This window comes from Corvus moneduloides, chromosome 4 (genome assembly GCF_009650955.1).
Source record: "Corvus moneduloides isolate bCorMon1 chromosome 4, bCorMon1.pri, whole genome shotgun sequence".
Lineage (NCBI taxonomy): Eukaryota > Metazoa > Chordata > Aves > Passeriformes > Corvidae > Corvus > Corvus moneduloides.
Window position 1 is genome coordinate 35178163 of NC_045479.1, and position 24676 is coordinate 35202838.

The following is a 24676-nucleotide window of genomic DNA, read 5'->3' on the forward strand; positions in this document are numbered from 1 at the left end:
AGCACATACTTGATACTCCCTAACTCCAAGATCTAGGATAACAACAGAAGCATGGTCAGGAATAAGATCCACGTGAAATCTGTCTACAAGTCCATAAGGTAGTCTCCAATACAGTGAAAAATAATATGATGAAACATTGAAGAATTTAAGTCCTTCTGGCTTTGCAGGTTCTGAAAGAGAATTGTAGAATAGAAGACATTAACTTAAATAACTCCCTATAAAATATATTAGTAGTTACAACTGAATATAAAAGCATCCAAGAAGAGTTTACTTTCTATATGAAAGTTTAGTCTGGACATGGCAGCATGTGATCCTACAGTTGCTATGCTACCTCTGGGTCTTGGGTGAGAGTCTCCCAACTCTGCTGAGATCCCCACTCACAGAGAGCAAGCTCAAGTGTCTCTATACAGTGTTCAGTTAGCAATAAAATCTCTGCACAGTCCTGGGGTTTCTGCTGTCCTCAACCTTAAAGTTAGCACTACTGCTGACATAACTACTGCTACAGTTGAAATTCAAGATATAGCTGGTGCTTGTTCTGCTGGTAGCCACAGGTTTGATAACTCTTTTATACATTTCATATATTTGGAATCCCAGTAATGCCATGAACTCTAGTCAGTTAAGTACCCAAAATTTGAGTGGTCTACTCCTTTTATTAAAGCCAAATTTCCACCTGCTCATGTCACAACATCTCATTTTATTCTGCTTTTAAATGCACCTTTAAATGTGTGTTATTCACTGTAAGCCTATTAACAAGATTTTAAATTCTTCAGTAGGTCATTAAAATGTTGTCTACATATAAGACTGTGTATTTGTTCACCTGTGCAGTCTCTAGCCACGTGCATCTGTCTCCTTTCCACTTTAGAACGCATGTGCAACTATCAGCTTTCCCCTTGCTCATGTCTCAGAGCAAGCCCTGTCAGTGATGCTCTTTGTCTCATTTCAGATTCACCCTTGCGCTCAGACCTCTTTCTGCCTTTCTAACACAGTTCTTCAGACTAAATCTTCCACTACTGTTTATACATTAGTATCGTACTGTGCAGTCTGAGTAACATATAGGTTCAGCTCTGAAAGACTTCTATTTCTTTCTTATTTGCTGTAAATCTGCTAAGATTATATATCTTTCATGAACTATTTACACTATATTTAGGCTATTCAAAGCTGAAGAATTGTTTCAAACAGTTTACTCTGGTTCTGCCATCAAATAACCTGAAATATTAATATATCCATATATTAACTTTAGATTTTACATTCCATCCGTATTTTTCTCATATGTAGGATTTTTAACTCACGGTTTTATTTTTACATTAACAGAAAAAAAAATATTAATAATATATATGGAGGTGTGCAAGTTTAACCTAGAGCAGAGGTTCTTCCTTTTAGTATACTCATAGATTTTGAGTCCTACTGCTCTCATCGCTCCTATTATTTGCATGGATCTCAACTTCCATTAAAGCTGGATTTTATATTTGCAGAGGTCTTTTTGTACAGACCCACAATTAATTTCTGAGTGAAGTTTACAATCTAAAGCCTTAATTCTACAAACACTTCTTAACTTCTAAACTGTTGTTTAACTTCACTCACTGCAAAAAACCTATTGAAATGAGGTAAGGTAAATTTCAGCTTATGTGTAACTCTTAGCAGGATAAGATCTGAAATACTAAAAATGGTCAAAAGAAATCCAGCACAGCTAAAGACATTATGCTTCTGATAGTGAATCACTACATGCAGGTTGAATAGGTTGAATAGGCTATAAGTAATATATGCCCACAACAACAGCAAACTATTACATGTACAATCTCTTGAAATTTCAGTCTTATTCTACAAAGTGAGATGTACAAAGCTAAACATGCACTGCTAAGGACAGCTACCACTCACTGGCAAGGAGAGGAAACAAGAAACCATACAGACCTGTTACAAATTCAAGGGAAGCAGAAGCTCCTTCAATATTTCCTTTTAGTCTTTTCAGTGTAAAATTATAAATGCCGCCAGCAGTCAGGTCTGTAACACTGAAGTCAGTCAGTGTTCCTGGAATTCTTAACTTTTTTATAAAGGTGTTGTTTGATAAAGATGCTTTATAAGAAGTGAAGTTAGTCTTGGTTGGATTCCACATTAGAGTTGCAGAAGAAGTATTTACCATTTTTAGTGTCAGACCACATATCCCAGCAGGTCCTATGGTAAAAATTATTCTGATTAATAAAGAAAAAATTAATCCTTAATACTTAAAACATAAGAAAATAACAGCTTTTTTTAAAAGTGGTTTTTACTTAAATGAATGTTTTGAGACTTCAAATAATCATGAAATATGGATACAAATTTTAGAATTGTTTGTACGGATATATAATAAACAGTGTCATTATGTTGCACAGGGTAAATACAACCTGGAGATGTACCTCCTGTGCGCACTATGCAATTTATGGAAGAAAATTCCAATTTTATCAGAGCTTCTCTAAGAATGGTAACATTGCTCACTGGTGTAACAGAATGAGAATGGAACACTTTGTAAGCAGAATTAGAGATTTTAGTCAGTTTAAAGTTTTCTAAAATACATTATATGACATATAATTTTAGGAAACTGTTTGTTTGCTCACTTAAGGACACAGTAAATAGCATAGTCTCAGTGATTATCCTTTTATTCCTTTCTAGATAATCTTTTTTATTATATTAAGATTCCTGAAGTCACAGAACATTTACTAATAGCACCTCCATTAATCTGTGTAGCACAGATTCTTAGGTAAGAAAAGTGTTACAATTCCTCCTAAAAAGTGAATCTCCCAGATAATTGATTTATCTTGCTTGAAGCTTTATGAAAAATACTAATTAACATATGCCTATTATTCAGCCTGAAAAAAATCCTAAAGGTTTACCATTAAAATTATAGAGTAAACTTTCCATAATCTAGGCATACTCTGGACCCATCCACAATTCTCTTAAAAATATTTACCTGAGGATAAAAAGAATCCTCAGGAACATGATAATGAATATTCTGCTGCACATTTCATTCACAAGAATCTGCAGGACTTGTTCTGGTTTTTTTCAGAGATTCACTTATCTTTGAATAACTAAGTGCATAGCCTCCTTGACTATCAACTGAGTTAAGGAGTTACAATCCAAACTGAGTTAGGGAGTTATAGTCCAAACAAGCCACAGAACAGAATATCTGTCAAAGAAAAGAGGAGGTCTATGATATGCATGTGTATAAACCTGGGAGATTGTTTATTTTCTGATTACAACTTGCTGTTCTTTATCTGCTTTGGCAGTCCAGAATTCAATATAAATCTTCTTCTTCAGATCTATGCCACAAATAAATTTCCTTCTTTTTTATGTTGTATCACAGGAGCATTGGAAAATACATGTTTGCTCAGAGACAGAAAATGAGTGCAAGATTCTGGTTTCTGGACCTTGTTAAGTTCTCTGAAGCACAATTCCTCTTACTGTCTTAAGCATTCTGGGGCCTTGTACAGGAGAAATACTCCAATCTGAGACCATGGGCTTGCAAGAACTTAGGAGATGCAGGAACAATTATAAACAAAATGCAAAGTAATTATGAAAGTACAGGAAGCTATTCTGGCAAGATCTTACTTTGTTATAGCTGGAAGCTTTTTTCAAAGAGCCATGTCTAGACTCCTCAACCTCAATCCAGCGAGTTATGTACAAGTCTCCTATTCAAACAACTATCGCAAGAAGAAGCACAACTTTTCTCCCACAGTTAAAGTCTCATTTTGAACCCTGTGACCTTTGTTAGTTACTTACAATGATGTAAACGTCTCTGTATATTTACTGGTTTTCAAAAGGCAATTTATAAGGTATTTCCTTACTCGTGATGACTTTTTTCACCACAGCCACAGAGGAATCCAAGCCTTTAATTGTCCTTAACTGAAAAATGTATTCTGTCCCAGGGGTCAGATTTTTCACTACAGCTCTGCTGTCATAAATAGTTCTGGTAAGCATCTTTTCATTATTCATCAGACAATGTGAAAGCTATTGAAGAAAAAGAATTTCTTGTATTAGACTATTAAAGTTGATAAAAGTAATGCTCAGAGATTGCAACTACCTGTTAATATAAAAATATTTAGAATATTAGCAACAAATATTTTCCCCATTTTAAACACAAAAAGGATCAAGGAGCTTTATGTTATGTTCCACCAATGTAGAACACTTACTCTAAGATTCCTTAATAGCGAAGTAGTGAAAGCAATGACTTTAACATTTAAAAGTAGATGGAGGAAGCAAAGTGAAGTTCAATCTTACAGGTTTTTGCTCTTGGAGGAAGGATAATAAGGCACACTCTGACTCTTCAGTCTCACAGCTATACTGATGAACTGTACAGTTAAGTAACTCTGTATCTTTCTGGCAAAAAAACTCAAAACAAAACAAAAAAACCAAAACAAAGCAAAACAAAGAAAAAAATCCCAAACAACACCTAAAAGCGCTCAACCAAAAAATACACACGTGCACTGTTCAGAGGTGAGATTCTGAAAATACTCCCAAGGAATCTGTCACTCAACTCTGCTCACTGCTATACCTTCAAAATTCATCTCTTAAGAGCCACTGCAGACAATAAAAGAGCTGGAGATATCAAAACACTGAAATCTGGGGACTTAACTCCTAGAGACTGTGAGGATTCCTTCTGACCTTCCAGACAACTCTAAGGTGACAAAAACAATTCCTGTGACAGTTCTTTCTGTGGACATAGAAAAGTGCCCCTGCAGACTGGTTCCTATCTGCACTAGTGAGAGGCAAGATGCAGACCGTGCCTGCGCTGCAGAGGAGAGCACTGGACGAGCATCTCCCACACACACACACGGGTTTCTCAGGAGTGGCAGTTAATACTGAGACCAGGAAGGGTTGCAGCTGCCTGAATAGTGAGTCCTGTCCTGTCACAAGTAATTTCCTCCAGCAAAAGGGGATGTTGTACACCAGTGACCTGAAAGCACTGGGGTTAGCTGCTATTCATCAGGGGAGGAAAGATCCACTTCCCCTCTGTCTATTTTACCAGCACAGTGCCTGTTTATACAAACAAAATCTTGGAAGCTGTCATCACCTTATTAGAATTACAGCATTGCAAGATGCTAGAAGCAAAGCTATAGATTAAAGATTTACATCTCATATAAAGAAGTTAGGAAAGGACCTTTTGTGCACTCTTTGCTCTGAAAACTGCAAATTTGAAAAGCATAGAAAGTTGGTGAGCAGGGATGATTAATTTTAAATGATTAGTAAAATGATCTCTTTTATGTGGGTGCACCTTACTAAGCAATCAGTCTACGAAAGCATTTCTCATTAAAGATTTAAAGATAAGCTCATTTGTACAGACAAAGCACTGTCTAATGTGGCTACTTGCTCTATGAGATGCTGAACAATAATACTGTGACGCAAAGATCAATATTACAGATGACAGTTATTTTCTGCAGGGTAGCAACAATAGCATTACCACATTCAAAAGTGTATCTGAACAGGTTCAAACATGAACAAGATAATTAAATTTAATTTAAAAATTTTTAAATATGCTCCAGGCTGCACCAGAAAATAGTGTGAGAGGTTAACTGGCTCCATTGAGATCAGTGCAGCTTTACTCTAATGAAGAGAGAAGAAACGTCAAGGAACTATCCTAAGGATACTCAGATTTCAGGTTTAGGTAAGGATATAACTGAAGCCATGGGAGAGCAGAAGGAAAAGGATTGGACACTGTAATATGGGGTAAAAACTGTGCATACCATTAAAGCAAAGTACTTTGTCTCATGGTAGTGCTACATACCAAAGAATATCCCAGTCAAGTAAGTTAACTAAAAAAGATTATACCTAGGAACCATATTGATTCAAGTGATGTGCTAAAACAGCAGTATACTGAGTTTTATTGACCACATGTTGACAAGTGGCTACAAAATGCTAAGGATAATGCAAGACAGACTGCAAAAGCCAGGATACAAAAGAGAGACTGGTTGCATTTCATAGTGAAACACGATCTGTGGGCAAAGTATTTAGGTGCCATTGTGGATTGTTTTTGACAGAGAACTGAAAGAATGACTGATGAGAAATTGAAGAAATTGAAGTTTATAAAATCATGAAAGGTATGGGTATGGTGAGCAGGGAAGTACTAGCTGTTTCTAATGTATCAAGAACCTAAAGACTAACAGGTTTAAAAAGAAGAAGTGTAATTTTTTAAACAGGACATAAAAAAATTGTGAAGTATAAATAACAAAAAAAATTCAGGAGTAGCCCCTGTTTTTCTTTATGTATATCCAATTTAAACCTATCACTGAGGAAGTCCCTAAACTACTTACTGCCCAAGGCCGGAAGGATACGGGAGGCAGCAAAGGTTTGCAGTTTTGTCTAATAAATTGCTATATTTAAAAAAAAACCTCCCCAATTATTCTGTAACTTTCTAAACAAAACATTTAGATTCTTCTATATGGAATGTATTTTTTATTTTTCACTTCAGTTAAATTAATTTGCATTACAAATTTGAAAAGCTGAGAAAAAAAGATTACATTGCAGTTACATTCCACCCTTGACCTGTGATCTTTTTTCACACTAGTTGAAAAATCAGTTTTTGAAAGCTATTAAAAGCATATTTTAAAAATATTTTTTAAATTATTATGTAATATGAAGTACATATTTATCTGACCTTTTCCAATAGCAGTATTTCCTTCCAGTATTAACATAGGTTATAAAAATAAATATTTATTGCCGGGTTTGCAGTACATACAGAATGATAATTTAATTGAGAAATTACCCAAAAAAAATTTGCAATGGTTTCTTCCCATTCTCATCTCACCTGAAACATATCAAATCCTCCTCTTGGTAGTTTCCAAGAAAAATAGACTGCATTCTCTTCTTGTCCAAATACTTGTAAATCTGATGGTGGATCAGGATCTGAGGATGTAAAATTTAGATTTAAAATAATCTATATAAATTTTAAGGAAGTTGATATCTACGGAATACACAGGTTTAATTTATTATTTTTTAGTTCCATCTAGAAAGAGATTTTATTTTGTACTTAAAAAGAATTTCAAATAAATGAAAATCACCTCTATATATTAGAAACAGAATCAGAAATAAAGTCAACATTTGTCAATTTTTATGGAAAAGTTTTATCATCCTAACATTACTGCTGATTCAGTTAGTGGCAAAATATCACTCAATCCAGAGGAAACTTGTTTGTGTTTTAAAAGCTTTTATATATAGTAATTTTCAAAGATGTTTAGATTGAAAAGAAAAACTTATATGCATTAATTCAGACATCGTTAAGATGGATGGATTTAATAAGGAATAGCTTTCCTTAGAAAACACCTTAAAATGTAAAAACCTTAATTATCTGAAACCATGAAAAGTCATTAATAAACTGAACCTACGGGTGCTAGTCTTGAGGACAGTAGGGCGACTTCTTTTTAATCCATTGGTTGTCACAATATTGATTAAGAAATCAGTGCCTGGCAGAAGATGCTCAAATTTGTGCATTCTACAAAGATTAAAAGAAGAGATTGTGTCCTTTAGGATTCTAAAAATGCATGTGTGTTCATATGTCAATTCTTTATAGTTTTATGGATATTATTTACACATGATGTATGCATACATGTTTATATGTTGTGAGTCAAAAAATATTTTAGTACTATAAAATCTTAAATAGGGTGCATTACACTATGGTTCACAGCAAGTTCCAGTACTAGAAAGTCTTTAAGTATTGAATTAAATATCCAGAGTGGCACACAGGTTTTACTGGTGCTCACCCCAATGCAGTATTTTGTTTGCTCCTCTTTGGATAAAAATATCATATGAGAATTACAATTTGTTTTAAAATTGCAGTTCTTAAAATACATGGGCATAGTAATGTATATCAACTAAACCATAAAAAACATATAACATACAAATAACAGCACAGGCTACTTATTTTAAATACACAGGGAAACAGCTGCTTTGAGTTTATGTCAGTTATTTTTAAAATGCAATCATCCTACCTCACACCAGAAGGTAACATTTTCTTCTCATTGAAGACCTTACTGTTTATTGAGAGAACATATCCATCAAACATACTTTTGGCTGGTGGCCAGGTAACAGTTATTGACTCAGAGTCTCTGCTACAGTTCAGGTATTTGACTGCACTTGGCACTGTGTGACAATAAAACAAAATGCATTGATTCAAAAATGCATTTTAAACACATTTCTTTATGACAGGCCTCTCATCACCAGAATGCAATGAAAACTCCACAAAAATTATGTCATGTCCTTCCTTATCTCAAGGACATGCAGACTACTACTACTGCAGTAACCTGTACAGGGACTTTTGTTATCCAGGAAAACCAGAGCCAAACTGTTTATTGTTCAGTAATGCTGCTTAGCACAGTTCTGTTATCACTGACGTGGAGTTCTCCAAAACTAGAAAATTCCTTAAAAAAAGAAATGTCAGTATAAGAGGTAACATGCTCTGCAGAGACCCAAGTCCCCACTAGCACAGTATCTTTTAGTCAACAGTGGCCAAAAGCTTGTCTCCAGAAAAAGCAAGAATTGCATAGAGTGATAATTCCTTTCAGTTTCCCCAGACTGCAGTTTGCAGCCCAAGGATTTCATGAGGCAAAGGAGATTTCTATTTCATAAATCTCAGCAGATTTTTGTTTTATGAATGTCTTTGGTCTTCACTTGAACCTATGATTGCAATCATCAGGCAACATACCTTGTGGCCAGAAGTTCTGCAATTTATCTACAAATTTAATAAACAACCATTTGCTTTTGCTTGTTTTCTATTTTCTGTTTTCTAGTTTCAAGTGTTAGTTCTTGAAAAGGAAATGTCAGAGTATTATGATTTACTTGCTCCATAATTGCATCTACATGATTCATCCTCTCACAAATGCTTTTATGTTGTTCCTGTATAAGTTTTAACTCAGTGGTTCCTTGGATGCAAAACATTACATATCTTTGATCACATATGCTGAACCTTTTCAATTGCATCTATTATGCTTGATTTTTTCACATTAGTGAGCTGTTAGAGGAAACTATAACACGTGAGATCTAATAGCCTGAGAGGCTGTGTCTCCAGGTTCAACCAGTTAGAAGTACTGGAATTGAGGAGAACTATACTGCTGAGAATCAAATGTACTAACCCAAAGTAAAACTAAACACAGAAAAGCCCAAATTTGCTTGTGATGTGAGGGGAGGCCAATGAGAAAACATGATAAAACAAATTTAGTTCTGGACATTTAAGTGTGTTCAAAGTCATAGCTGAAGAGAAAAATTAAAGCATTAAACAGAAGCCTAAGAAAAAAAAAAATGTTTTCTCTAATGTTGGTGGCAAGACACTGTGCAAGTATCAGGTACTGGACTGTACAGCTGCTTGAATCAACATGAAGTTAACATTGGTAGCTCATTGTACACAGGAGCACTATTGAGATTCTTAATGGTCCCTTGCAGTCAAAGAATAAGAAAAATAACAAGGAAAGAGAATAAGGAGAAAATTACAAAAATGGCTGAATTATTCTTCTCTGAGACAAAAATAAAATTCAAGAAGAAAGCAAGAGATATAGATGGAGTAAAACAAATGCTGAATTTGACAACATTGTGGTCTTACCGGTCTCTATTTCTTTTGTCACAAAAATACTGTCTCTGAAACCTTCCTTCTCTGTTCGAATTGCAAAACTGTACAGCTTACCAGGACTAAGATTGGAAAACGTTGCTGTTTGTTGCTTGACCTTCTGGACCTAGAAAATCAAGTACAGCTTTCACAGAACTGCTTACAAAATTCACTTATGGTATGTAAACTGCACACCCAACTATTTTAATGGGAAATAAAGCTTTTAATTCAGCCTCTGATTACTTAACAGAATACTGAGAAGTAGCTGCAGTGTTTATCCACAGGTGGTGCTGTACACAGCATACCTTGAAAGCACTTTCACAGTTTGTACATGTAACCTCGTATTGCTCAAAATCTCCATCAGCACGGTCCCAAGAGACCTGTATTGAAGTGTCAGTGACGTTACCCTCTTGTACATTCAGGGGAGCTGCCAGACCTACAGAAGAACATAAAACACATGGCTGTTCAATCCCAGGAGCTGTTCAATCTAACATTTTTCATATCTCCTGGAAAGACGTGAAAGTGAAGATAATCGGTAACAGACAAATAGAGGGTAAAATCTGATCTCAGGCATGCAGACACACAGCGATTCCAAGATAGAAAAAGAAAAAAATAGAGAAAGAAAAAAGATATATAATGCCACTATTTAAGAAAATTTTCTTGCTTTTTTATCTTAAAATTACATGAGGTTGAATATGCATTTCTCTCTGAGGACAGAGCTGGCACTCCTAGGTGGGAAGGTTCTCCAGGATGAAGTTAATTCCTCCAAAAGCACCACCATAGTGGTCAGGATGCACCTAAATTTTGTCCAAATGCTCAGCAAAATTGGGTGGATCAGGCTAGACAAATACACTTCATCCCTAATTAGTATAGTCTTGTCAGGTACAATTCAGATCACATTACAGGAAAGTTTCCACTCTTCTCTACATCTCTTTCATCCCCATCACAGCCGTTTCTGTCTGGAATATACCAAAATTTACACATTTTCTGAGGAAAAATTGTATACATGTAAGGGGTCAGGATTTTTATTTCTTCCAAATTTTTGAGGCCCGAGAACAAGACTAGGTTTTCTAAGGCAGTTTACCACTAAATTTAGGAAATGCTGGCATAAGATTGACTGAACACCAAGTGTTTATTAAAACTATTTTAAGAAAAGTCATCTTTCAAGGCTTTCTTTGTTTTATTTAGATTTTTTTCTGTCTTTCCCTCTTCTCTTCTTTCTTCCTTACTTCCTTAGATTCTATCCTAATTTTTCCTTTTATAACATTTCTACTCTGAAAGAAACAGGGCAAAAAAAAATTTTAAGGAAAAATGATAAAATGGGAAAAGAAAAACTTGAGGAAGTATAAATACAATTAAAAAATAAGAAAGTCAAAACACAAAATTTCAGCAGGTATTTTTAAACATTTTGAAAGTTTCTATTAAAATTCCATTTTTAAAGGCCTTGCTAGAAGCAGTCCTTTCCATTACAGCTCTTTTAATGTCTTTTTAAATGAATTTATTACCTTGGAGAATCTCAACATTTTTATTTGTCACTTAAATCTGCACCAGGATGAATAAACTTAGTAATTTCAAGGCACAGAAGTAACTCCTTTAATACTCATCTACTTGTTTAAAATAAGTGGTCAAAATGTGTCTTTTCTCCCATAAGGACAATAATTTAATACAGGCTTAATTACTGAAATGCTGGCTAGACATTTTATACACAATATAAAAAACACAATTTAGCACGTTTAGAACTTCTAAGGGATTCAAAGTCTTGCTTAAAAAACAGCTAGTGTTAGTACAACTGCAAATTGCTTACACAGATATATTAAGACGATTTTTGAATAGCATGTCTTTTCTATTGCACTGAAATACCAATAAAATTAAAAAGGTTCAAAAACTAAGATTTTATATGGTGCAATTTTATAAGAACTTAAAATACTCACATGTTTTTACACCATTTATATGGTAAAAGGAGCTCAAAATGTTTCCACTTTTTGTGGAGACACAAAAATCATATTCTCTTCCTGCAGTAAGGTTTTCAATTGTTATTTTACCATCACTTTTTAAAGAGAATGTTGCATTAGGTCCTTCTTTACTTGTAACATAGACGCCATCAAATACTCCAATATCGGGCATGCGAACAAATAGTACCACAGCATTGCTATGGAGCACATAAGGAACTACAATTTGAACAGGCTTGGGCTCTAGAAGAAAAAAATTGCCACATGTTAAACCAGTTGAAAATAAATTAAACGAAAACCTCATAATGGACCTGAAGCAACTGCCCTGAGAAATACTCTTGCTGAGTGCAAATTTATAGCTACGATAGTAAAACATATCTTAGCTCAGAAACAATATCTTTTAAGTATTTATTATTAGAATTTCCTTCTCAGCCACAACTGTACCAAGAAGGTAAGCAGGATAACTGGAAAACTCTACAGAAATGTAGATGTGGACAGGGAGACGACCAGGGAGAATGAGGTGCATTTGATGGATACAACATTGACATGTTTAGTTTTCTTCCCTTACAGTTGGCTCTGACAGCTGTGAAATATCCCATCTAGAATTTTGTCATCTGTGTTGTGAATGAGGTATTAAATCTAATCCTATATAAAAAATTCTGGAAAAGACTTAAGACTGTTACCCTCCAAAATACTGTAATCATTTAGAAAAAAAATGACAATGCAGCATTTCATAAATCTGTAACCTGACAGCTGCAGCCTTTACATACTACATGTATAAGTGAATCCTGCCCACTTCTTTCACATATGCAAAAAATTTATACTGTACCAAAAGCGTTTCAACATTTTGGTAAACTAAGACCCTTCAATAAACCCTTTCCAATCGATGGGAAATACGCCTTAACAAACGATGCAAAGCTTTTATTTTCAGCTATTATTACTTCAATTCTTTCCTAGCAGCCTCTCACTAATGGTAAGGCAATTTCTTTCTCACCGTTCACAGAAGAACTAATGTATCTCCAAAAAAAAATAATCTTTTGCAACCATTCCAATATTTTCCTATTTCAATGCAAATCAGTGATTCACCCAGTTTCTTCTGCCAGTGGGAACAAGATTTCCAGCTGTGGTCCCCATCACAGTTGTCACTAGTACCAGTATGTTTTCAAAGGCTGCACTCTCTTTACAAGAATTGTTAATGTTGCTGTTAACGATTAGGATTAGGAACTCTGTATTTCATATTTAAGTTGATCCTTGCCTATTTAGCAAGCTAGTTTGGTCTACAAAATCTATTAGGTGATAGCAACAATAGCAAGACTGACATATGTATTACAGTCTGTATTTTCCATTATAAGCAGTATCTTACTTAAAGTGCATGGAATGGTCTTCAGTTCACTCACAGTTCCATTTTTCACACTTGCCACTGCTATTTCATAAGCCATTCCAGGAACTAGGTCATCAACCTTTAATTCTTCTGTGTTGCTTAATAAAAACTTTTTAATTTCACCTATGTCTGCTTTAGGTTTCACTTCAATGTAGGATTCCTGACACTCTTGTGGCAGCTTCCAGTGAAGGATTACACTCTCTTCTTCTACATCCTCTGGGTGAATATAAACAGCTGTAGGTGGACTGAGGGCTTGATCAAAGAAAAAGATGTCAGTATAAAACCATATATCAAACTTACTATCAATTTACAATCACTTCCCAATGATGTCTCTTGGTTTGTTTTTTCTTCTAAGATGTCATGATTTTAAAGCTACTGATTCATTTAATTATTTCTTGAAATAGTTTGCAGACAACTGCCTTTTACAGGCAGATTCTACTTTCTGTTTTCTCTTAACAAATAGGGACTCATTTTGCAGGCATATTCCATTCCACTGGATATATACAGAGTAAAAAATGACACAGTCTGAGTCTCAGTATCTATTATTAGAAAAATAAATTAGTCTACCCTAAAAGATTTGAGACATCATTGTAATGTTTTAACTTTGCTAAAATTAAAGATACTAACTATGAATCAGAATTTATCAAGCAGAATGTAATTTCTTTAGTTCATACTAATATGGTCTAAGTAGGCAAATGAATAAATAAATAAAGGGATTGGTACTTTCACAATTTTGGAAGGTTCTGAAGAATATCCCAACAACCACAATGTGACAAGGCTTTAAAGATACCTTTATGCCTTGTATTTTCAATTTAAACTCTGTCTAGTAAAATAAAACTAGAAAATGGATACATCACCTGTTGTGATTAATATAGGCTTCTCGTGGCAGCTTAGAGTTCCTTTCTCTGCTACATTCTGTAAATATAACTGATACTGATGATAAGGTTTTATGTTTTGTATGACTATGGAAGTCTTGCTTTTTTCAACTGGTAACTGTTCCCAGATGTTGGTTTCGGTGTCCAATATGTTGACCAGGTAGTACTGAAAAGAAGCACTGGATGAATGCTGGGGAGGCTTCCATTTCAAATGTATTTCTGCAGATGAAACATACGTAACCTCTAACTTCTGGGAGTGCAACAGCCCTGTTGAATAAGATTAGGAATAGAAATAGGATAATAGTTTCTCAGGCCTTTCATCAATAACTGTGGGGTGTTTTGTTGTGTCTTTTTGTTTGTTTGTTTGTGTGTTTTAAATAGAGCCTGAAAACCTAACAATACACACTTACATACAGACTAAATACTATTAGAGCAAATCTAACAAAGCAACCTTGACAGTGTACCAGTGACAGTGAATATTGATACACAGAGAATACTCCTACTCGCTAATTGAGGTTTTTCTGAATCAACTCGCTCCTTATGTAGAACCCAGTTTCCCCGTTTAGGTCCTCTCTTGTACTTCAGTCAGTTCAGAAACACCATCCAAGGCAAATGGCATGCATTACTCCAGTTCATAGAATCACAGAATCATAGAATGGTTTGAGTTGGAAGGGACCTTAAAGACAATCAAGTTCTAACCCTCCTGCCATGGGCAGGGACACTTACCACCAGACCAGCTTACTCAAAGCCCCATCCATCCTGGTCTTGAACACTTCCAGGGATGTGGAGTCCACAGCCTCTCTGGGAAACCAGTTCCAGCACATCAACACTGGTTCTTCCTATTATCTAATCTAAAACTACCCTCCTGCAGCTTGATGTTGTCCCTCTTTGTCCTGTCAATACATGCCTTCATGAAAATTCCCTCTCCAGCTCTCTTGTAGGCTCTCTTTAGGTACTAGAAGGTGCTGTAAGGTCTCCCTGGAGGCTTTTCTTCTCCAGACTGAGCAGCCCCAAGTCTCTTAGTCTGTCTTCATAGGAGAGATTTTCCAGTTCTCTGGTCTAGTTAGTGGCCATCTCTGGACTCATTCCAAAAATTCAGCATCTTTCTTGTGATGGAGACCCCAGAGCTGTACACAGCACTCCAGGTGGGGTTCACTGGAGCAGAGCAGAAGGTCAGAATCACCTCCCTCACTGCAGCCCAGGATGCAGTTGGCTTTCTGGGCTGTGAGTGCATACTGCTGGGTCACATTAAGCTTTTCATCCACAAACGTCCCCCAGTCTTTCTGCCCAATACTAGCCTTGATCCGTTCTCCACCCAGCCTGTGCTTGTCCTTGGGATTGCCCCAGCAGAGGTGCAGAACCTTGTACTTGGCCTGGTTGAGCTCCATGAGGTTCCCACAGGCCTACCTCTCAAATTTGCTTCTCAAAGAAGAAAACAGGAATGTATTTCCTTCATTATACAGGCAACTTGCATTACAAGGTCTTATATATAGAAAAAACCCCATCAAATTATGGAGGAGAGAGGCTGGTAGGCACAGGAGATGGAAGGACTTTCAAGTGCACTAAAGTACCCTGGAGGAGGAAATTAACTGCACAAAACGTACTTGCTGGAGAAAAAGAACAGCTTCTTTCCCCAAAGATTAACTTCTATTTTGTTCTAAGAAAATAGACCTCTCTGTATGTTTGGACTGCCTTGACAGAACTGGTAAAAACATTAGGGCACTATCTTCTCTTTAATGTCTGAAAATGAGAACATCTTCCCAGTACCACATAAACAGGAATATGAAGAAAATTTGCACCTAAAGTTGTGTCTATAAAGTACTTTTTCCTTGAAGACATCTCTGCTTTATTAGGTGCAAAGGCATTTATCACCTCTACCAACTGGCAGGCTTCATTTGGCTTCATTCAGATAGACTTTACAAGTTAATTGTGAATGAATATTACATATGCCACAGTGCATCATGTAGCAAGTCAAAACGCAATGTATTTTAAACCATAAAGACCATCTTAGCTTCAGATATTCAGGGACACCTCTGCTTTGTCCAACAAAATCTTTTACTTCAGATTGGAAAATATGCCACTCTGTTTCACCATCATGGCCAAAAAATACTTTGCTACTTCGACATCCAGCTTTACCTTTAAACATCAGTAGAAACTCTGTGAGTAAAATCATTGTAATAGTGAGATTTTAAAATATGCTTCACAGAAACAGAATTTGTATGGTTTTCTGTTTGCAGGCACTGAAAACTTCAGAGCTTTTCCTCATCAATCCCAACAAAGCATTTTAGTACAAAGCAAAATGAAGTCTTTGGAATCTACTTCACAAACTAGTAAATCCTGAGTTCAGAATTCATGTTCAGATTTATTTATACTTTCAGACAAAATATCAGCACAAGAAACGGTGTCATTAAAAGGAAAATTGTGGATACAATATTGTTGCTAGCAAGAATTTTTCTTGCTTCTTTCCAGTCCCATGAGATATTTTTCTCTCTCACAGAAGATATTAGCAGAGTTCTATAAACTATGAACACCTGCGACCTTGCAGAGGTTTGTTTATGGTACAGTAGAAAAATATTTTGACAATGGATGTTTTAGGATTTTAGCCAATCACCCCCAAGGGGTGGCTGATCCTTTGACCAATTAAACTGTGAAGAAAAAAGTCTATAAAAGAGTTGTAAAATAATTAAATAAATGAATCCTGCTGCACAATTCCTGCCTGTTGGATCTCTCTTCTCCTCCCTACCACTGCGGGACACCGTGATAGAGAATGTAAAAAATATTTTATTATCTGGTTATTATTGCTATTTGTTTTTGTAACTTACTTGTTTCTACCTTCAGAATTGGACTTAAGACAGTCTGTGCTCCTTCTGGGTTCCTTGCTGCTAATAAGAAACTATAGCGAAGGCCTGGAGACAACTGCCCAATTTTTGTTTGCGTTGTATTCACAGGCAAGTTCAGAATGTATGGTTTCCACTGATCAAAATAGTACTTAAGTATCAGTGCAAAGCCTGACTTAAGCCACATGTCCATATTGCTCCACACAAGTACAGCTTCAGTTGTCTTGACATCACGCACATCAAACGTGAAGTCTTCTGGTACCAGAGGTACTGAAAAAGAACATCAAAAATGAAAAAATTTGAAAATCATTAAAACCTTTTCTTTTTATATTTGTACCTTTAAATGCAAACTTAATCAAGGCAAGGCTTTTAAAAATAAATGCAAAAAGATTGAAAAAATATAGTTACATTCATATTCACAGATATATGGCAGCTGTACATAGCAGAAAAATCCAGTGAAGAAATAGTCTGGGCCAGTGGGATCTCTCTGAAGGGCATAGCAGTCAGTTTGATTTTCTGGTATCATTGACAGAGATGAGATACCAGCTTTTAGAAGATAAGGAGATCCATCTGTCCACAAGAGCTGACCTTCTTCCTGGATTGAAAAAAATGAAATTACAAAGCATATATTTTTAGGTTATATTTATAAATTATTAAGTCTTCCCTCATCACAAGTATATCTCCAAAACATCCAAAATTTATGTACTTCATTTACACAAATTAATTATATAGGACCGTTTTTAACAAAGGTTTCAATCTAAAATTTTATCCTTTCTATTACAAAGATTACAAGAAAATAATATAACATAGCATAATATAATAAAAACCACATGAGTATGTTTCATCATTACAAACAAGCCTTTAAAATTCACTATTAATCAAATAATTTAATAATCTTTATGGATAATTTTCTAAAAATGGTATTCATTTAAAACATCAGTCAGGCAAAAATACTCATAATTTTTGTCTGAAAACAGAAATATTTAGCTGAAAATAACTGTGGCCAGATTCACAATCAGATGAAGAAATGCTATCTTTCCCCCTTCTCCTGTTTGCTGGTTTCTCAGCAGTCAGGACACTCACACCTCACTCCAGGTTTCTAACCTCTAAGGTAATTTCTGGTTTTCCAGCAGAGCTCTACAAACATTAGAGTGGGGCAACATGACAGTTTGGGGGAAAGATGCTTGCCCAGTCTGCTTCCAGCATCGTAAGGCAGATGCCTCCAGTGGGACACAGGCTTCAGTCTGCACTACACTAAAATATTCTTACATCTACAGGGCATTAATAGAAAACCCAACACATTTAGGCATGGCATTGGGGCACTCTCCGGAGGCAAAAGAGCGTAAGTGCACTCAGGCATAGCAAGTCTGTGCTCCTACAATGTAAGTGAATGCTTTAAGTACTCCAGTGGAGAAATGTTGAGGTACCACCATCATTTTAAGACTTCTGTTGTTTATCCTTTTATTAAAGATGTTCAGAAGAGTGGAAAGGGAGGAAAAAACTAATTTTTTTCATTTCTCTGAGAAAATGATAAGAAGTCACATTTGTTAAGAATAAGCCTATTTTTTCAGTTAATTTGGTGTGTTGAAAAAATGAAATAAAATATTGTGATATCTTTCATTTCCCAAGAGAGCAAAGAACATTTTCAACGGTATGAAATACGTCGACTTGTCTTTCAGGAGGACTTATGCATATAGTCTGCCACTTCAAAAATGCTATACAGATCAGTGTATGTCTTTTTTTATTAACTGGTCTTCCTAGACACTAGAGTTAACAACAAGCACAGGAAACCATGAGATACTACCATGACACAAACCTCTGCAGCAAGGCTTGTAGGAGAAAGCTCAGTTGTCTTTGGCAACATTTTCCACTTCCTAACTGAAGAACTGCACCAACAGACAGACATGAGGGTGTCACCAAAGCACTCCATTCATTCATGCAGTGACCTACATCTCCAGGGTCTCTGTTGCATTTCACAGAATGCTCATCCTCACCAGGAAGGGTTTTTATTCAGATATAGATCAAAGTAGGGTTAAAGAAGGAGAAACTGTGAGAATACAAATGCAACAGAACTAATCCTGTTCACAGGGCTGTTAATTTTTATCAGTGTCACAGTGCTTGGCAGTTTTCCTAAGGCTGCTGGAATCTTCTGAGTAGGTTATAGCCTCAACTTTTTTCAGCAAGTGTTTCAAGTCCTGGGGTTCTTGAAGAAAAATAGAAATTTTGAACTTTCTTACTGAAAAGAGAACTTTAACTTTCTAATGCTTCAAATACAAATGAGAAAGCAAAAATAAATGAATCTGCAATTCATATCTCAGATTTTAAAGAAATCCTGCAACTCCTACTGCATGTCCCATGATATTTAAACTCCTCAAGTAAGTGCAATTTGGTGCAAGTACAATCTTTAGTTCTCATGAGAGCAGATGACAACAATGACATTTAGGAGCGAAACATGTTCAGACAGCGCTTGAACACACTAATTAAGTACAAATATTTAGGAAAACAAGCATTTTATTGTTATCCCTTGCTATTCTTAAAACAACATAGGTTCTCATCTAGTTCATTTCACTGACTGACTCCCACAAACATAAAAATGCATGTAATGATTAAACAGTTGACTAACAGTCAAATTCCAAACTGGCAATCGACGCTTTTCTGTGTAATCAGAGTTTAAAAAAAACAACTTTCGAGTACTCTTTCCAACATGCAAAAATATAATGCTTCAAGGGACAGCTATTTCTGACAGCCTCTTACAAATACTACCTTATTTCTAAAATTCCAAGCTGGTTACAAGGGATATCACTACGGTGTAAAACTTACGGCAATTTGACAAGCGACTTTAGAGTCATAATTACAAAATAATATTACATGTAAAGTGCATATATTCCTGGTGCTTTACTAGCCAGGATGGCTACAGTGTTTCTCTAACCTAGACAGATTTGTGTTTCCTCAGCTTGCATGTTATCTCACTCTGACTTGTTTGAGTTGCCCCAATATTTAACAGAGTCTACAAAAAGGAAATTTTCTGTCTCTATGACATGGGGTGTGACATTTACCACTCCTGCTTTTACACATAAAGTTTGCTTTGGTTTTGCTACTTTCACAGTAAAATAATTTTAAAATAATTTTAACATAATGTTTAAATAATTATACCAATATTAAAACTAAATTTCAGAGTGCAGATTTTTTTTAAACCAAAAAAATACTGGCATTCTCCCAACCTTCTATACTTAGCACAAAGTAAGATTTCACTAAACCAGATCACAGAAGCCTGTATCCCACATTTCTGGCACAGTGCCTCCATCTTTCCAAGAGCTTTCCCAACAGTTTAATTTATGTCTGTAGTTCTTCCCAAATCACACACCATACAACACTGAATCATTTTGTAACAGCAGATGTGGCATTAAGAACTTTCATATTCTGAATACGAGGAACAGGAAATATTTTACAATAAACACTTTGCTCCACCTGTACTGGACAAACATCACTAAGGTCAACACTCAATATTTCAGACCTGCAGCGAAACTGAGAAAGCCAAACCCAGACTTAGATATCCACAGTAACAAGTGTGTGTAGACTGAGATTTAAAATCTGGTAATGCAGCACCACCTACAGGCAAAGTAATATCCCCGGGAAATACACACAAAATTACAGGTTAAGGATACACTATGGGGATTTTTTCCCCAGCTATGGCCTTCTAAGTATTTTCAGTATTTCTAAATAGGAAGAAACGATAGTTCTTCATCTAATTACTAGTAACTACATGAACAAATAACCAATGTACTGTTTAGTAATTTTGTTTTGTTTTGTTTAGTAATATGTTCCAAAGGATTGGTTTCTCGATTTCAAAGTTCTCCTGCTTCCATATCTGTAATAACAAAGAAGATAGAATATACTGACCTTTAGGTCATTAAGACCTGTCCATAACATGATTATTCGATTAATTTTCTGGAGATATGACAACACAAATCCACGTTCTTCTTCACTCCCTATGTCAAGAAGATGTGCCCCTTGCGAAGAGGTTTCACAGATTCGTTGTGCCACCTTCCATGGCTTGCTCTCCTTACCTATTCGGTAGCAGCTGCTCTGGAATGCCACCCACCCTTGGGAACAGGTGCCTATAAGAGAGCAAGGACAGGATTTTAAAGATATGTTGTATTAGTCATGGTAGTGTTACTGATACCTTATAATTACACAGATATTTTGAGGACAATAGCATTTAATTAAGTCATGATTTTAACCCCCAAAGCATTCAGTAATTGTAAACCAACACTTCTTCAAAGTCGTGTTTTAAAAAATCTGATTGACTGAATTAAAAGCTACAACTGCAACCAAGTGAAGAAAAAAAAAAAAATCCACTAATCTTTGTCATACTGTAGAAAATAAATTAATTTTTAAGTTTAGTTTCTGATGGTTCAATTTTTTTAATTATAAAAATGAGTTCAACAAATCATTTGATTTTAATATCTGCTTGAGTTTAGGAAAATAATTACTTCCTTGAATTTGAGTGTATATAGTTCTTTCTTTTGTGTATCTAATTTTAAAGATTTTAAGTTTCATTATGAGAGTAGCACATTTAAAGGAATAAGGATACACAACCAAGCCGTAATATCCTCAGAACTCTGTCTCCTTCATAGCACTTCTAACAAAACAGTACAGCTAAGCTGGCCACTCAGCAATAAAAAACACATCATTTTGAATGCTGCAGAAAGTGTTCCAAATCCTTCCCAAACTCAGGATTTTCTTTGCCTTTTCATTGAAACTACATAGCAAATTCAACCCATACACTCCAATAATTACAAGGCTTAACTTCAACATTGGCTTGACTCTATTTTAGACTGCAAAAACATTGTTAGCTTAAAATATTTGCACATGCAAATTTGAATTCTTGCTTCTAAAATACTAAGAAGTATTAATTAGAAATAACCTTCCTATGTCATTAACATTCAATTTATTTCCTCTTTCTAGAAAAAACATCCATATCTACTAAAATATGTAAAATGGAATTCAGGATTTTACAACTTACTCATAACTCTTCTGGAAAATATGCAGTACTAACTTGCATTTACTGTGACTACAAGAAACTAACATATACCTGTTTCAACTTGAATATCCAGTGATTGAGACACATTTACAAATGTAGGGTTTAATTGTTCAAATAGAAACTTAAAGGTATAAATGGTGGCAGGTGTCAAATTTTTCCATACAAAGAATCCACTGGGTCTTTTTATAATCTGAGAAGTACCATTCAGGAAAAGAGAAACTGAAAATTCTTTGATCATCATTCTCCAATTAAAAGACACTGTAGTAGCTGTCACAAATGTTTTGATGTCATTTTCTGAAATTCCACCTAGTAGAGAAAGGAAAAATAAACGCTATTTTTACCACAAAAGAATATTTAACTCAAAGTTTTATTTCATCAGTATTATTACTTTTTTCTTTTGAGAAGGGATGAGGGATAGACCAAATAGAGAAGGAAATGTAGCATCATTTAAGAAAGTAATGTTTTTCTTTATTTTCACAGTATGTTTGCTTATGTCTGAAGCAAGCAGAGATAAAAGTGCACAGTTTAAGAACTTTTTTAGCTGTAAAAGTACATATTTTGATAGAATATCAGTGAAGTAATAGATGTTAAGTGCAGTAATAAATTAGTAGCATAACCATTTCCTGTAGCTTGCTGAATGTTCTTTCAGCAGTCAATGGCTCCTTCAATCCTTTCAACTTACTACTTATTTTTCCCAGTTTTGTTGTCTGAATTCAGGTCCTAGTCTGGATCCCAAAGCTAGTATGAGCTTGCAATATGTACAAAGGTAATGCTATAAACTATTTTAATTGACAAAGTTAAGATTGGGAAGCCCCTTTAACCGGTGGGACTTGTGGTCCTGAACAGATTCACAGCTCTAAATGATGTTTTTGTAAGTTCAGTGGACAAAGTCATAAATTCTTATACCAAAAAACTGTCCCAGTTAGTTACAATGTTAAGATCTTCAGGGTACTCATTAACCCTTTTTAATGGGTGACTGTTATAAAGCTAAAACAAAAATTTTAAATTTTTAAATTTGTATAAGACAAACAATCATGACCTCATGTTATTATGAAATTGCCAGACTTTAAGTAACTTTCTCCATGGTCCTCTTTTATAAATTTCTTCTCCTAGAATTACTTGTAGTATAAAAAAACCTGTAATATTAAAAAATCTCACAAACTTTTACATCAGTCCCGTATTTTAGAATTGTTACATCAACCAAACACATTATATAAAATTATTCCTTCAACACTTCATGGTTGAAAACATACATCAATGCAAAGTTCCTAAATATGTGAGTGAGCTCAGGATTTGAACCTGTACTTTTTAATCTTCAGTATTAGACTGACTATAAAGATACCAAAATATTTCTGTGTTACTCAACTTACGTGTCTTAAATGATTTTACACTTAAGATTCGGCCATTTTTCAGGGATTCTATTGTAATATCATACTTCTTACTTTCCTCGAGCAGAACTGTAGTACTGACAGGCTTCCATTCAACTTTAGAAATGTTTCTTACATTCTGCAAGTTAGAAGAATTTCTGAATATAGTGAAAGTAATAAAAATACAGTTTATAAGTGATCCATGAAGCTTTTAGAAGGAGAGCTTATATTGCTGCATATCAAACTTGAGGCTACAGTTACACTGCAAAATACCTGATGCATTTAAAACAAAGTCTTTTAGAAATCACATTAACAACAAACACCTTCATATTAAAATCCCTATATTTTCTTTACATTCCAGAACATCCTGTGCTCAAAATAAGAACACTGCCCTCCCACAGAGATCTAGGGGTAGTGTCTGTGCCTCTCCTGGAGAAGTTAGACTCCTTCAAACCACAGCACCTTGAAGAACCTTAATTTTGAGCATATCACTATCCATCCTTATTCAACAGGATACTCAAGGGTCTTTTAAGTCCCATTAGCTTCAGTAGGACTCTGTATGAGTACACATAAATGACATGAATTTAAAAATCCAGTAAATTTTTTCCAAATTTTCTCTTTATTTGCTATTTTACTTTTTTTTTAAGACAAAATCAGCAAACCAAACAAGCACACGCTGCTATTTGTTACTGGTTTCAACAGATTAAATAACATGGAACAATTTATTGCTTAGATTGATAAAATATACTTTTTGACTGAAAGCATCTGCTTGCTGGTACATCACAATATAATAGTCTGGATCCTCTCCTTTGGGCAGTTCAGTCCACTCCATCAAAGCTATTCTAGCAGGCTTTTTCTCTTGGTCGCAGTCCAGACACTGTGCGCCCTGTGACACAGACACACATGAATGCAGCTTAGTAGGAAATGCAGAAAACATGCCTCTAACTAAATAATTAATCTCTGTCAATTTTAACTAACTTTACCTAGAGCTTGTCAGCTAGCAATAGTTTTTACATGGACCAGTACCCCCAGCTCTATTGTGTGCCTCCTAACTTTTTACAAGTTCTGCAAGTACAGGTTCTAGTTTTCTTTCTCTCTCTCTTTCTTATTCTCTGGTGGAATAATCATGTCAGCTGACCCAAATATGACAGAAACCTGTCATTCTTTTATATTAGAAACAATGTCAGAGATTTCACTTGCAATGTTCACACGGCAACCACAGTTACAGGCGGTCAGGAGCTGGAGGTCTCAGTCCTGTTCTGATGTTACATGTTAAAAACTTTAGTGGCATCACTTTCAAAATTTTCAAATATTTCAGAATAATAAACAACCACTTTCAAGAGGTAAAGAAATAACTTATAAACACCTCCCTAGCAATCTAATTTACCCTGGCAATGCAAATTTCATCCAGCACTTCAGCTTCTTGCAGAAGTGAACTCATTCTAGACACAAGTATCCTGCATTTTTGACACTACCTTTTTGATAATTTTACCTGCCTTCAAAGGACCTTGGCTTAACATTTCAGAGAAGCATGTTCCTTCTCTGAGTTTCATTTTGAACCAGAAACTTACGGGCTGCTTCAATCTAATTTAAGATAAACATCTAACATTCAAAGAAATTGGTGCATGCGATGCCCATCCCTATCACAAAACATTTATAAAAGA

At 35.3% G+C, this 24676-nt stretch overlaps 1 protein-coding gene across 1 annotated transcript in view; it reads right to left on the bottom strand.

Moving 5' to 3' along the window:
* Positions 1 to 24453, bottom strand: part of PTPRQ (protein tyrosine phosphatase receptor type Q) — a 124947-nt gene extending 100494 nt beyond the window's left edge. Inside the window, exons 1-16 of the mRNA XM_032107005.1 lie at positions 24400 to 24453; positions 23761 to 23898; positions 23016 to 23151; positions 21847 to 21951; positions 20502 to 20719; positions 17010 to 17196; positions 16587 to 16871; positions 12872 to 13141; positions 11602 to 11751; positions 9865 to 9995; positions 9557 to 9686; positions 7953 to 8103; positions 7350 to 7456; positions 6773 to 6870; positions 3816 to 3978; positions 10 to 170 (exon numbers count right to left, since the gene is read on the bottom strand). Of these exons, the coding sequence (XP_031962896.1) occupies positions 10 to 170; positions 3816 to 3978; positions 6773 to 6870; positions 7350 to 7456; positions 7953 to 8103; positions 9557 to 9686; positions 9865 to 9995; positions 11602 to 11751; positions 12872 to 13141; positions 16587 to 16871; positions 17010 to 17196; positions 20502 to 20719; positions 21847 to 21951; positions 23016 to 23151; positions 23761 to 23898; positions 24400 to 24453 (2484 nt within the window). The remainder of the gene's footprint in view (positions 1 to 9; positions 171 to 3815; positions 3979 to 6772; positions 6871 to 7349; positions 7457 to 7952; positions 8104 to 9556; positions 9687 to 9864; positions 9996 to 11601; positions 11752 to 12871; positions 13142 to 16586; positions 16872 to 17009; positions 17197 to 20501; positions 20720 to 21846; positions 21952 to 23015; positions 23152 to 23760; positions 23899 to 24399) is intronic.
* Between the last annotated feature and the right edge of the window lie 223 nt (positions 24454 to 24676).